The 13,559-nt window shown below is 40.3% G+C and overlaps 1 protein-coding gene across 6 annotated transcripts in view; it reads right to left on the bottom strand.

The window, feature by feature from the left end:
* ANKS1B (ankyrin repeat and sterile alpha motif domain containing 1B) overlaps nucleotides 1-13,559 on the bottom strand; it is a 754,152-nt gene that overhangs the window by 307,326 nt on the left and 433,267 nt on the right. For all 6 annotated transcript variants that reach the window (XM_084617338.1, XM_084617337.1, XM_084617336.1 and 3 more), the window contains one exon: nucleotides 7,111-7,217. In XM_084617338.1, coding sequence (XP_084473464.1) covers nucleotides 7,111-7,217 — 107 coding nt within the window. The remainder of the gene's footprint in view (nucleotides 1-7,110; nucleotides 7,218-13,559) is intronic.

Below are 13,559 nucleotides of genomic sequence, written 5' to 3'. Positions count from 1 at the left end.
CAACCAACCACAAACTGTAATATAAGGTTACCAAGTAATGTATAAATATACATGAAAATGTTAACAATGTGGACCAGTGGAAGTGGACAAGCCTGGACCCCGAATCAGTATACACGACCTTTCTGTATTCATGCTGATTAATCCTAGATGTCTAATCTTTGATTAATAAACCAGTTGACATGACCATTTGATGCAGGCTCGCTGATGGTGGGGGCACAGGGGGCAATTGCCCAGGGCCCCCCAGCCACCACCGCTGCAGTGGTTGTGGCTGGGAGCCCCGGGCCCTTTTAAATTGCCCGGGCAGGCCTCAGGGCTCAGAGGCGATGCCAGGGTGGGGGGAAGGGTCGGCAGCCCGCCCTCCCCAGATGCCTGCTCGAGGCACTCAACCCAGCAGCCAGCCCCAGCTGGGGAAAGAAAGGGGCAGGGCCAGAGCCTCTCCTCTTCTGGCCATGCTGCCCGGTGCAGCACAGCAGCTGCCCTGGGCTCAGCTTCTCTAGGGACAGTGGCCACATGAGCCGGAGCCCTCCCTGGCATGCTCAGAGTCGGCTTCAGTCCCCAGAAGCTGAGCTTGGCCAAGGCAGGGAGCGGCGACAGCGGCAGCCCTGTCCCTGCCCAGGCTCAGCTTCTTGGGACAGGAGCTGACTCTGAGCATGCTGGGGAGGGGGCTCCGGCTTGCTTGGCCACTGTCACCAGTAGCTAAGCCTGGGGAGGCAGCCTGCTGCTGCCGCAGTCAGACGCTCTCCCAGGCAGCTGCTGTGCTGCACTGGGCAGCATCCAGGAGTGGCTCCAGAGCCTGACTACCAGAAGAGTAGCCAAATAGTCAGGGGGAGCTGGGCCAGCACAGCAGGAGGACAGAGCCCCCTGCCCAGGTAACGTGGGATGGGGAGGAGGGGACGGGGAGAGCGCAGGGCCCTGGGATCGCGGTGGGGAGGAGTCACGTGGGAGGTCACACAGGAGGGGTCACATTTCCGCCCCTTAGTTGGTGCCCCCCCTTTGTGTCCCTCCCACTAGTCGCCTCTGGAGGGCTCCTAGGCGCACATGGGGTGGTACTGGCAGCAGCAAAGGCAGCTGGGGTGGCATGTGGAAGCCCTGGCCGTGCTGGAAGAGCGCGCCTCGCAGCACAGGTGGCAACTCACTGGGCACCAGCCAGCACAGGCACAGCACCGCCCAAATGTCAGGCAGACTGCGTCTGCACGGGCTGGGGACCCATTGACTGTTCTGCCCTGGGGCCCCGAATTGCTGTCGGCAGGCCTGATTTGATGTCTCATTGATTAATACTCTACATCAGTGGTTTTCGAACTTTTTTCATTTGCAGACCTCTAAAAAAATTTAAATGGAGGCATGGACCCTTTTGGAAATCTTAGACATAGTCTGTGGACCCCCTGAGTCTGCGGACCATAGGTTGAAAACTACTGCTCTAGAACCTATTATTACAAAAAGCATTGTATAAGAGCTAGATATTATTATTATTATTCAACGGAAGCAGAATCAGTCTGCAGTTCTTTTTGCCACTCTAGAGAGTCATGCTTGAATATACCATGTTAATTGAATTTCAGTTGTTTCAACTCAGCTTTCACAGAAAATACTTGCTGCTAATTTTGTGTACACTAATACTTATGGACAACAAGAAAATTCTTTAAACATGTGGTCTCAATTTTCCCCCTCTTTTTAAACAACGCAATGGTGACACCTAATTGTGCTTACACACAGAAGAGACGGTATTGAACCCTAACCCTCTTTCTTAGAGTAGTGCGTATTTTTAGCTCAGTGCACTTTTGTAGCACGACCTAAACTAGTAATGGTATTAGTGCCCAATCCTGATTTTCCCAGTCACACAAGTAGACCCATTAAATAATTGCATTTAAGATACATATTTTGAGAGTAACTGTATATAAAGTAATCGGTGTCTACAATTACCTATCTCATACTTCAAATTGCACTAAAGCTGAGTTTAGGTTATTCAGATAGAATCACAGCGTTAGAAGAAACTGCAAGGGTCATCTAGTCTAACCCCCTGCCAAGATGCAGGATTTGTTGTGTCTAAACCATCCAAGACAGATGGCTATCCAGTCTCCCTTTGAAAACCTCCTGTGAAGGAGCTTCCACAACTTCCCTAGGCCCGTCTGTTCCATTGTCCTACTGTTCTTACAGTTTGGAAGTTTTTCCTGAGATTTAATCTAAATCTGCTATGCTCTAGTTTGAACCCATTGCCTCTTGTCCTGGCCTCTGTGGCAAGAGATAACAACTTTTCTCTGTCTTTTTTATGTAGCCTTTCAAGTATTTGAAGACCACTATCATGTCACCCCTTAATCTCCTTAAGCTTGATATGCTTGATTTTTACTCCTTTGAAAATGAGCAAGAGTCGAAAATGGGAAAGAGAGAATATATTGCATTTACACCTGATAAAATTATTTGATTTATGGAAATATATTTTAAAAAATCTGTCTGGTTCTAGACAGTGTGACAATATTTTAAAAAGACACCATTTAATACAACAAAAATATAACTCCAGCAGTTAACTCAGCCCCCACGTAAATCAGCCATTAGGAAGGAAAAAGGTGACAGAGAAGTTAAAGGAGTAATGCAAATTTGCACATGCATCCAGATGTAATTTGAACTGTTGTGACTAGAAATTGAGTAAAACATTTTTAAAGCTTGGGTGCCTAAATCTTAGCACCTAAGTAAAAGTGGCCTGATTTTCAGAGGTGCAGAGCACCTGCAGATCCCATTAATTTTAATTGGAGTTTCTATGAATTCAATTTGGAAGCATGCTCTAAGGAATCTGGGTAGTGAAGAAAGGAGAGAGGATGCAGTGACTCTCATCTGCCCCCAATGTACATATGTAGGAGGTGGCTAAATTGCTGATGCCTGTGCTCCTGCATAATAAGAGGGAGTCTTGCTGTTTAATGGGTACTCAGGAGATACATACATCCTGTGTGACTTTGGCCATGTCAGTCAATTTCTCTGTGCCTCAGTTCCCCATCTGTGAAATGGGGATAAATGTATCAATATTTGGGAGATGTCAGATACTATGGTGTTGGAGGCCGTATAAGTACCTGGACAAATAGGGGCCCATATATGTAAGTAGTGGAAGGATAACCATTGTTCCAGTGTCAAAATGCCAATTAAAGTTAATGGACTGTTAAATGTTTGGATACTAGTGAACAGTAAGTGTTGGAAGATAAAAATAATTTGTCCATCAAATCAAATGTCTCATATTTTTCTATGAACTCTGCCTCTTTTTGGTGGTCTGGTCCACATTCCTCTCACATAATGTTTATAGGTCTCAGAGAGCTCAATTTGGTCAGACTGTAATATTAAGCAAGTGATATGATTTAAACATCTCAACTTAAACTCTTAGGAAAATGTACAAATGCATGGTCATACGCAACCCTCAGTCAGAACTAGTCCCCAATAGATACTGTGATCTGATTTGTTGCAATTGTTTGTGGGCATCCATCTCACTAATCAAAAATGAAAGTGTCTATGATCAATCTCCAAAGTTATAAACAGACATATGCAACCAACCAACTAGCCTATGATCTCATGTATTTTTCATCCATCCATCAGGGTGTCCATTAGTTCATTTGGTTTCCTCATTGCTTAGATCCAGACAACTTATTCTAATTTACAACTAGTTGTACTGGTCTAATTGTCAGGATATAAATCCTCCTCTGTCTGGGAGTCAGTTTAATTGTAAATGAATCTTTACATTGTCAGATTTTCTATGTTATCAATGTCTCTACCACACTTCCACAGCACTGCACCAAACTTTTACTGCAAGTTTGTACATCCAAAAGGATACAACAACCCTTTGTTTGACACATTACAATAAAATAAAATAAATAATATAATCACAATAATGACTGGATATGTTTGAGCTTGATTCTATCTCTACAAGTGACTATTAGCCAAGTCTTGGGACTGAACCTATGTATGTCCCATTAAATGTTACATGGTTGCTGCTCTATTATTATAATAATAATATGACAGGAATTTTGCTTGCTGTGTGCACAAATACTCTAAAAATAGAAACAGGTTTGGTAAGAAAAGCAAGAGCAATTTTTCAAATACTGATTTTAAATGCTATATTTTAAAATAATTGTAACACTCCTATATGAACTGACAAACTACTGGAAAAGAATAATTCAGATGGTGAAGTTTATAGGTAAAGAGGTTATTTCTTGAGTCCGTGCACAGAAAATTGTGAGAGTAAATCTTCTTAATTGTAATGCTAGTTAAGTGCCTATCTTCCCTGCACAGTGAGGGGAGAATAAACCCAAGGATATAATTTCTATGAATCTAATGAATGATTTAGCATGAAATCCTTTTATCTAAAAAATACCTTACTTACCAGAATGTTAATTTAATTAGTAAAATTTTGCTGCTGAGAGTTGCCTAAATATAATATATTTGTTCTCAGATATGGTATGATATTTCTAACATTAATTATATCATGATATTCCCTTTCTTGTTCTAAACATTTAGTAAGACTTGTACTACTACATCATATATAATAGGAGTGCAGTGGCTGTTGCTTAGGTAACAAGATGAATAAATGCAGGTCAGAATGTGCTTTCGGAAAAACAAAAGCAGAAATATGGTACAGAATGAAGAACAGACATGTCTAACTGATTTTTCATTGCATTAAAACAATAATGTTGTTCAAAAGCAGACAGCCAACCGATTTTAGCCAAGTCTACAACTGAATAAATAAGTTTACATAAAGTAGATGAATATGTAAACAATTTTGATTAAAATAAACAATTTTATGATATTTTAGAAAAATGTAACACTCCACATTTAAGGTTAATAGATATCTCATTTTTCCTATTACCCTAACAGACCTTTATTCTCCAATTTTAATATCTACATTCCAGGTTTAATTTTCCTCTATAATTTTGGATAGAAAGGAAAGTATTTTAGTGACAATAAACATTTTTTGAATTATGCCAGGAGAAACCTGTTACATTATGTAATGATGATGTTTGCAAAATAATAACATATAAACCAGCAAATTATGATTTTATGATCACTTTTTTGCTGCAATAAAATATTTGATATATTGTGGCCCAAACTACAGCATATCAAATTATTGTAAATACTGAAAAGTTATTATATCATTCTTGTTTCATTACAACATTATTTCACAGCAATATGTTTAATTATTTAATTCAATATAGGGTTCTAATCTCTTATTCACACATGCACTGAACTCCAAATAACATCACTGGAAATTGTATGTTTTAACTGTAATATATATTCAAGAAGAAATTAAATTAGAAAAGAACTAGTAGACTAAGCTGACCAGAATGTTGTGGTTACCGTACAAACACCCATGCCATAACTTAACTCACATGGCACCTGAAAAAGTTTGGTTTGGGTATTTACTAAAAGAACTTCATGCTGAAATAGATACAGTTACATAATTATGTCAATGAGCAATTTAGGACTTGCCCACTGAAGTCAATGACAGTGTCCAAATTGATGCCAATGGACTTTGGATCAGGCTCCTACAGCTTTAGTAAATGTTTGGAAAGCAATCCAAGTCAATTTCTGTAGCTCCTACCTGCTCACTGTTTACTAGTGGTAGGTGCACCTCTACACATTTGTTATGCCATCTATGATCCCTGGTGAACATTTTCCCTTTTGTAATCTTTTTATGATTTATGCTCATCTGCTTTCGTAATTCTAAAGCTACAGAATATGTAAGATACTAGTGGTTGCAAGTTTCGCTACAATGAAATCCATTTAAGAACTTTTATTGGATGGATGAAGCCTACAAATTACATTTGTGTTTTTATTTTATTTTTTATTTGGGTCTAACTTTTCTGCTTTTAAAATCAAGAATATTTAAAAGAGGAGCAAAAACTGCTAAGATTTTTGTTGATATAAGCAAAAGAACACACAGCAGCCATGTAGAGGCAGGAAGAAAAATCAAAAATACATATGGAAATAAAAATAGATGGGTGTTTCACAATTTTCTTATCAGTAACCCATAGGTGTACTTAGTATTGGTAAAAAAAGAAAAATGGGAAAAATATGACTGATGTACAAATATGCCTTTGTAATCATAGCATATTCATGCCAAAGTCCACTTGTACATCTTACATACTGTATGTAAGCTGTTCGTTAATTTAGTAGCTCTAGAGCTATCCAAGGATCAAAATATTTACAGAGAAAAATACCTTAATTAGGGACAAAGAATAATGTATGGAGATCTGGTACTGTACAACAAGTATGGTGAGTACTTTTACCACAAATAAAAATGATAAACATTGGAAGAGGTATATTCATGGTTATGTAGCAATTTTATAGGTTACCTTCCTGCCTTAACCATATTAATTTCAAGTGGAAAGATTGTATACATGAGGTTTGTCATCCATACCACATGTGTATACCCTAAATTCTAAGGTATCTGAAATAATTTGGTCCTTTTGTTCATCTCAGTGAAATATTTATAGTTAAGCTAAAGTTTTTGGTATCCATTTAAAGGAATACTCTTGCTTTCCCGTTCAAACAAGTGAATCCCATAAACTGATTACCTAAAAAAATCCAAACAACCCCACTTTACTAAGACATCCAGAATTAGTTAGAGTTGGCACAATTTGTTCAATAATTATCCATAATTAAAATACATCTTCCTGTAACAATGGCATGTGATGCTATTTAATTAACTTGGTTCTAATGTTTAAATAAAAGTAATATCATGTGATGTGCTACAGATAGGGGTGTGGCCAAACCTTTACATATGGGGGAATTGCCCCCTCCCAATGATGGTGTACAAGTATTATGCATTTCTACTTTTTTTAAAACCTGGAGATTGATATGGGGGTGGGAGAGAACCTTAACCCCCAACTTCTCCTTGGCCATGTCCCTGGCTATAGATATTATTTCATAACATGCATATTTTGGAAGTTTATCCTGAGAACACCTTACATATTGATTCAGCTGTATGCAGGAAACTGAAACACTACCAGATTTCAGTGCAAAGCAGAATAGTTCTAAGCTATTTAAAATCACATAAGAAACACAAAGATACAGACAATAAAAAAAAAAACAACAACAGCTACAGTGCCTATACACAGCAATACAGAGAAGGATTCTTACCATAAATTGCACATTGTCAAATCCATTAGCCAGCAAGTGGTTCTCATACTGAGGTAGCCCAATATTTTCCAACCATTGTCCCACTGTCTGGACAGGGCATCTGGGTCCTGTAAGGGGGTGAAGAGGGAGGCGTTTAAGCAATGAGTAGCCATCCACTGGATAGTAGCGGTAGTCCTGGGCTGAGAGGTGGCATTGCCACATCATGTTCCTGGAAAAGTTGCTATCAAAGGAGCCCGCCAGCTTGACAGATTAATGATTTCAGCAAGGAAGAAAGTCAGAAGTAAAACATAGTTTACAGGGCAGTCTATAGAGTAAGATCTGATCCTAGCTCAACATTTCTTAGTTATTAATCTTTACTATAGACCATAACGTCATACAGTGAAAAAAAAAGACATATCAAGCTGTCAGCTAAGCTGTTTGCCGTTATATGTGATTGTTGGAATACTCCACAATGAGCAATGCACTGCCAGCAGCAAGAATTCTTTTTATCAAGTACTCCTACACTCATCAGTATGCAGCTCCATGCTTCTTGCTCCCCCTCGCTCGCTCCCCTTCATTACCCAGCCTAGGCTACACCTCGCATTTTCAATAATAGCCATCAGATAAGGCAGATTTTTTTTGTCTGCAAGCTGTAAGCTTGCTGCTGCTGCTTCCTCCTACACACTCATCCAAGTGTCAATCTTGAATGATGAGAGCAGTCAAAACAAATGCAGAAAATAGAAAGATTCAAAGCAAACTAAAGCTCTTAAATCTGAATCGAATCTTCATACCAGTTACGCATTACCGATCTGTTTGTTGTAGATTTTTTACGTTTCAAAAGACATCAGGAAATGCAAAGCATTAACCATAGTCTATAGCATGGTTTACTACATGTTCTCTTTTAAATACATCATAAATACTGGTCTGTAGATCAACTTACATTATTCTGAAAATAATCATTCCTTTTCTTTAATGAACCAACAACAAATGAATACATTTTAGAATGTTTTTCCTGTAACCCTCCACAGGACATAAACTGTGCAACAACCTTTTAGTCAAAATAATTAGTTTACTATCTCCAGGATTTTCAACCGTAAAATATTATTAGACACAACAAAACCTTCATTCTAGCCTATTTATGATTCAACATGAAAAGGTTACCATTTCAAATTAACAGTTAAAGGGATATTTTTAGCAAAGTAAAATGGAAAGTACAGATCCTTTCTCAAAAAATCAATGTTGAATGATAACAGATATAAGTCTCAATGAAAGGCAAAGAGGTTGTGTATTCTCCCTTAATATACAAGGGAAAAGTCAAAGACACAAATGATAAATTGGACTCTCAAGAACTACATAATTCAAGTGCTTAGACTTTGGCTTTCCTCCTTTCATAGAACTTTGACCTAACCAGATGCATTATTTAAATCCAATAATTTTTGCCAGTGGGCTAGCTTTCTATTACTTTGGATGACTGTGTTAGGTTTTGTTATAAATTACTTTTACTAAACCTAATATTAAACCAAAATGTTTTCATGGCATACACACACACAAACAAAATCAATGCAAATAGTTTGAATTTAAACATTCCCCTGCAACATTTGCAAACTAAATGTTGCAGCACTTTGCTTATGTATGAGAATCAGAAAGTACGATGAACTAAAGCTCCAACTCAGCATCCAGTGAAGTCAATGGGAAGACTCCCATTGATTACAAAGGGCACCCTCAAACTTCCAGTCCTGAGACAGATATACTGGTGCTAACACCTATGTTCATACAGAGTTGCATTGAAAACAATGGTTCACCTTACTTCCTCTGGCTTTGCACATGAATAACTTTATTGACTCCAAAGATGTTACGGCTGATTCACAACGGTGTAAGTCAGAACAGAGTCAGGAACAGGGGCAATATGCACAGGCATAAGCATTTGAACCAATGCATTAATTTGCCAGATCATGACCAAATCTAATTTCATCATCCAAGCTTAATTAAATGCTAAAGTAAGCTATGCCATGTGTATTAAAAAATTGGTTAGATTTTAACATCTCTGAATTTTAATGGTTAAAGGTGTTGTTAGTTACACAATCCAATAAAAAGTGTGTTTAAACCAAAGACTTTTCATTTGACAAGTTTCACTCCTGGACCCATTCAAATTTTCAAGGTACGATATCTCATGCCCTTCCAGAGCTACAAACACAACAGAAAATCCCCTTTCTCTCCATGATATACAGCATTTGCATCTAGCAATAATGATGTCAGACTGATTTATTCTGAACTAGTTTACTCAGAGAAATTTCTTCTGATTTCTTTCTCTAAGATCTCTTTAGCTGGACTCCTGGCACTAATGCTGCTGGGAGAAACACAAAAATAGTACAAACAACAATTTTTATAATACTTAATAGAAGTCCTGATATTACTGTGAATGTATTTCTCAAAATATATGATAGTAATTGCACTATTGGGCAGGACTAAACTTGATTATTTTAATTTTTGCTGTATTTGTATAGAAATTGCTGGCAAAAATCTTTTTTTTGTCTGTCTTACTTTTTGTGGAAGAAGCAAAACAATAAAATTTAGTTTTTATATTTTGCACACATGTAGTTCTAGTTATGACCTAGGAAATATAAATAAAGGCCTTTGGAGTTCAAGTTATTTAAAGAAATTGTTGTCATTATCCACATGGCCATTATGCAACATTGATACCAATTTTGCAGTGGAAGGTGTACATTAGTGTACTACTTGTGCTCAGAGCACTGCACAAAGGAACCATAGAGAGACTCACACAAACAGTCCATGTCCATTGTGTGTGCTGCCTGGAGTGCTAGAGAGATCTACAGTGGTGCAGGTAGATTTTACAGCTTGTCTCTGGGGTTGCTGCTTTATCTTACACCCTTCAGTTACTGACTTCTGGACATTTGCAAGTCCATAGTTTAGGTTTACTGGGACTTTCTCACTGAGCAGACCCTCTTTTTCACTAGCCATGCCTCATTTTCCCATTACCTGCCTTCTCCTTCTTCTGTAACAGAAGCTATTGCCTTGACTACACTAGAAAAGTTGATCAGTTTAACTAAACAGATTTTAAAACTGGCCTAGTTACACTGGTGCAAATCCCTAATCTAGACACACTTAACCCTTGCTCATATCAATTTAAACTAAATTGGTAATTTAATAACACAAACTAAATTGATATAAGTGAGGGTTTAACTGGTTTCAATGTGTCTTCATTAGGGGTTTGCACTACTTTAACTAAATCAATTTTTAAATCAATGTCCTTGAACCAGGGGACTCTCTTAGTATAGATAAAACCTATGACTCATTTTGCAGTACTGCAGAATGTCAAATCAGTGCATCTTTGCCACATCCATCTGTTTCCTGACTATCTTGCACCTCATGACTAATTTACATTGCTCGATATGTTCCTGATCCTGCAACCAGCCCTGTCCAGGTACAGGGTCCACCAAGAGACTTAACTGCTGGACTGAGGTCATCACAGAATTTTGCACTATGTCTTCCTCCTGAAAACTTGTGGAAATATCTCTGGCCCAGATCTATAAAGGGGCTTAAGCATTTAAGTACCTACTAAATCAATGGAACAACATGGTAATCCACAAAGCCTGAGTTAGGTGCCTAGGTTTCCTATACAATGAATTGGGAGAGATGGGAACCTAAGAATAGGATCCACAAAAGGTAGCATGCTAGGCAGGGAACCACCTATATTAGCAAATGGGAGAGGCCAACGAGAGGTGCATACACTGGGCCCCACCCCATCACAGATATAGGTGCCTAAGTCCAGGCTGCAGGCAGGAGCCTATTTCTGCTAGTGATCCACACCAGGAAGCCCTCTCCTGGAGCCCAGTGGCTTAGGCACTTAAGTCATTTCTTGTGAAGAGTTAGGCGCCTGCCTCATTCTACACAAATCAGATGAAGGAGGTGGTGCTGGTCATGCCCACCTAATAATTATTAGCTGAGTGGTTAGAGCACTCACCTGGGTTATGGAAGACCAGGGTTCAATTCCCCCTTCTGGTTGATGGGTAGAAAGAATCTGAACAGGCACCACTCAGGAGAGCACCCTAACCACTGAACTATGGGATATTCTGACATGGGATTCACTCAATCTGCCCTGTTCCATTAAGAAGTCCATTAATAAGACTAATTAAAAAGTCACTGGAACAGGAGGACTGGACCTTGAGTCTCCCACCTCCCAGGTGGATGCCTGGTGGAACCACTGGACTGTAGAGTCACGCTCTTGTTCTGGCTCAATTACTTTTTAGTTATTTAATCCAAAGTGGAAGAGCTTTAACAGGAGAGACTGTGGGAGCCCCACGTCAGAATATCCCAAAGCTCAGTGGTTAGAGCACTCTCCTGAGATGTAAAACACCCCTATTCAATTTTTTTCTCCCTATCAGGCAGAGAGGATAATTGAACCTAGATCTCCCACATCCCAGGTGAGGGCTCTAACCACTGGGCTAAAATGTATAAAGTGGGTAGTGGCGGCTGCTGCTCCTTCTGCAGTTGCCAGATTTTAAACAGAGCCAATCTAGTAGGGGTGATCAGAAGATGCTTAGCAGATTAGGCCACATGGGAGAGAGAGGTGCTCCTCCACCCATCTTCCCCCTGTTTGTGGACTCCTCTGGGGCTTAGGTAGGAGATATGTGGCCAGATCCCTGGAGGGAGGCTGTGGCATGCATGCTTGGAGGCAGAAACATAGGTACCTAGGTAACTTTTATTGCAAAAATTTAGTTGCTGAGCAGGGGTGAAAGTAAAATTGAACTCTTACCAGTACGGGGCCACTCTGGACCCCCTGGAAGGGGCGCGGCTGGAGTCAGCATCCCCCAGCCAGCCCATCTGCATTGCCTGGCCCGTGCTGCCTGGGGCTACCGCGGCAGTGGCGGCCGGAGCCCTGAGCCCTTTTAAATCGCAGCCCCAGGGCAGCTACTTCTTTTGCCATCCCCGTTGGTGGCCGGGGGGGGAAGGGGCAATGACATTAAAGCGCTGCTGCAGCAGCGCTTTAACATCGCTGCCCGTTTTGTGCCCCCCATCGGCAGCACTGTCGGGTCATTGCCACCCCTTTTATTCCCCCACCATCGGCGGCCCTACTGGAAGGGACCTGGCAGGGCTGCCGATGGGGGGCGCAAAAGGGGCAGCGATGTTAAAGCTGCCACAGCAGTGTTTTAAGGAGGGTCCTTAAAGTGCCACGGCAGCGCTTTACAGTCAGCGGTATGGGCTGATACTGGCGGCTACTTTTTACCGGTACGCCGTACTGGCCCGTACCGCCTTACTTTCACCCCTGTTGCTGAGTGAGTTTAGATGCCTACATGCTTACGCAGCAGGTGAGTGGGAGTTCTGTGGATTGGAGTGGTGCCTAAAACTGGGACTTTGGTGCCTAAGTCTAGGGTTTAGGTGCCCTAGACTTTGTGGATCTGGGGCTCTCTCTCTAGTTTGCTGGAATGGGGCTCTGGTAAAGGTTGTGCCTGAAGGCGTTAAGAGGTGACAATAGCCACTGTACATAAAATGCTTCCCTTACAGCCATGCAGATATCCAGATAGAATTAATACTGATCTTAGCAGCACTGAGTAATATTCTATGCCCTTACCCCTTCTTGAGGAGGGGAATATAGTACACATATGGGCAGAAAATCCAATGACAACACAACTCCTAAGAGGGGAGAGTAGTAGGCCACATGAGGGTAACATAAGGCCCAATATAGAGTAATTAACTAGTTTTCATTACATTTTGCTTACAGGGAGCTTTCTGTGTACAACCAATATACACTGACATTCAGAGAAATGGCATTAGTCCTAAATTTCCAGTATTTTTGTTGGTAGTATATATTTATTAAAATGTATATTAATTTTTTGCATCATACAGATTAATTACCACTTTTCTAAATTTAAAAAGCAATAGCTGATTAAACATTTCACAATATAAAGAACCCAAAATAGAAAAATCAATTCAATTGTTAAAAAATGACAATTACTTTTCTGTACTGTAACTGTTATTCTTTGAGAGGTCGGTGCAGATGTGTATTTCACTCAGGTGTGTACGCAATGAGCATATCAAAGCCAGAGAACTTTGCCTAGCTATACCCACAGCGGTGGTGCTTATGCCCTGGGGCCCTTAGCCGTTCCCCTAGATATTTAAGGGCAGTGCTGAAACACTTCAGTTCCTTTGTACTGAACATCAAGAATTGAGACACTGATGCGGTGAAGGGAGGGTGGATTGTGGAATAGATGTCTGCACCCACATCTTGAAGAACAATAGTTATCGTGCAGGTGCATAATCGTCTCTTCTTTGTGTGGTTGCAGATGTATACTCCACTCAGGTGACTCACAGGCAGTATCAGAAGGAGGTGGAACTCAGAGTCTACTTAAAGATTGATTACAAGACTCGAACTCATAAAAACTAGTAGGGCCCGAATGAACTCAATTTTTTTGAGTTGGTATTAACATCAACTTCCCGTTGTCCGAGCTCAG

This window comes from Lepidochelys olivacea (genome assembly GCF_965140295.1).
Source record: "Lepidochelys olivacea isolate rLepOli2 genome assembly, chromosome: 1".
NCBI classification, from domain to species: domain Eukaryota; kingdom Metazoa; phylum Chordata; order Testudines; family Cheloniidae; genus Lepidochelys; species Lepidochelys olivacea.
This window is presented reverse-complemented; position numbering and strand designations above follow the sequence as displayed.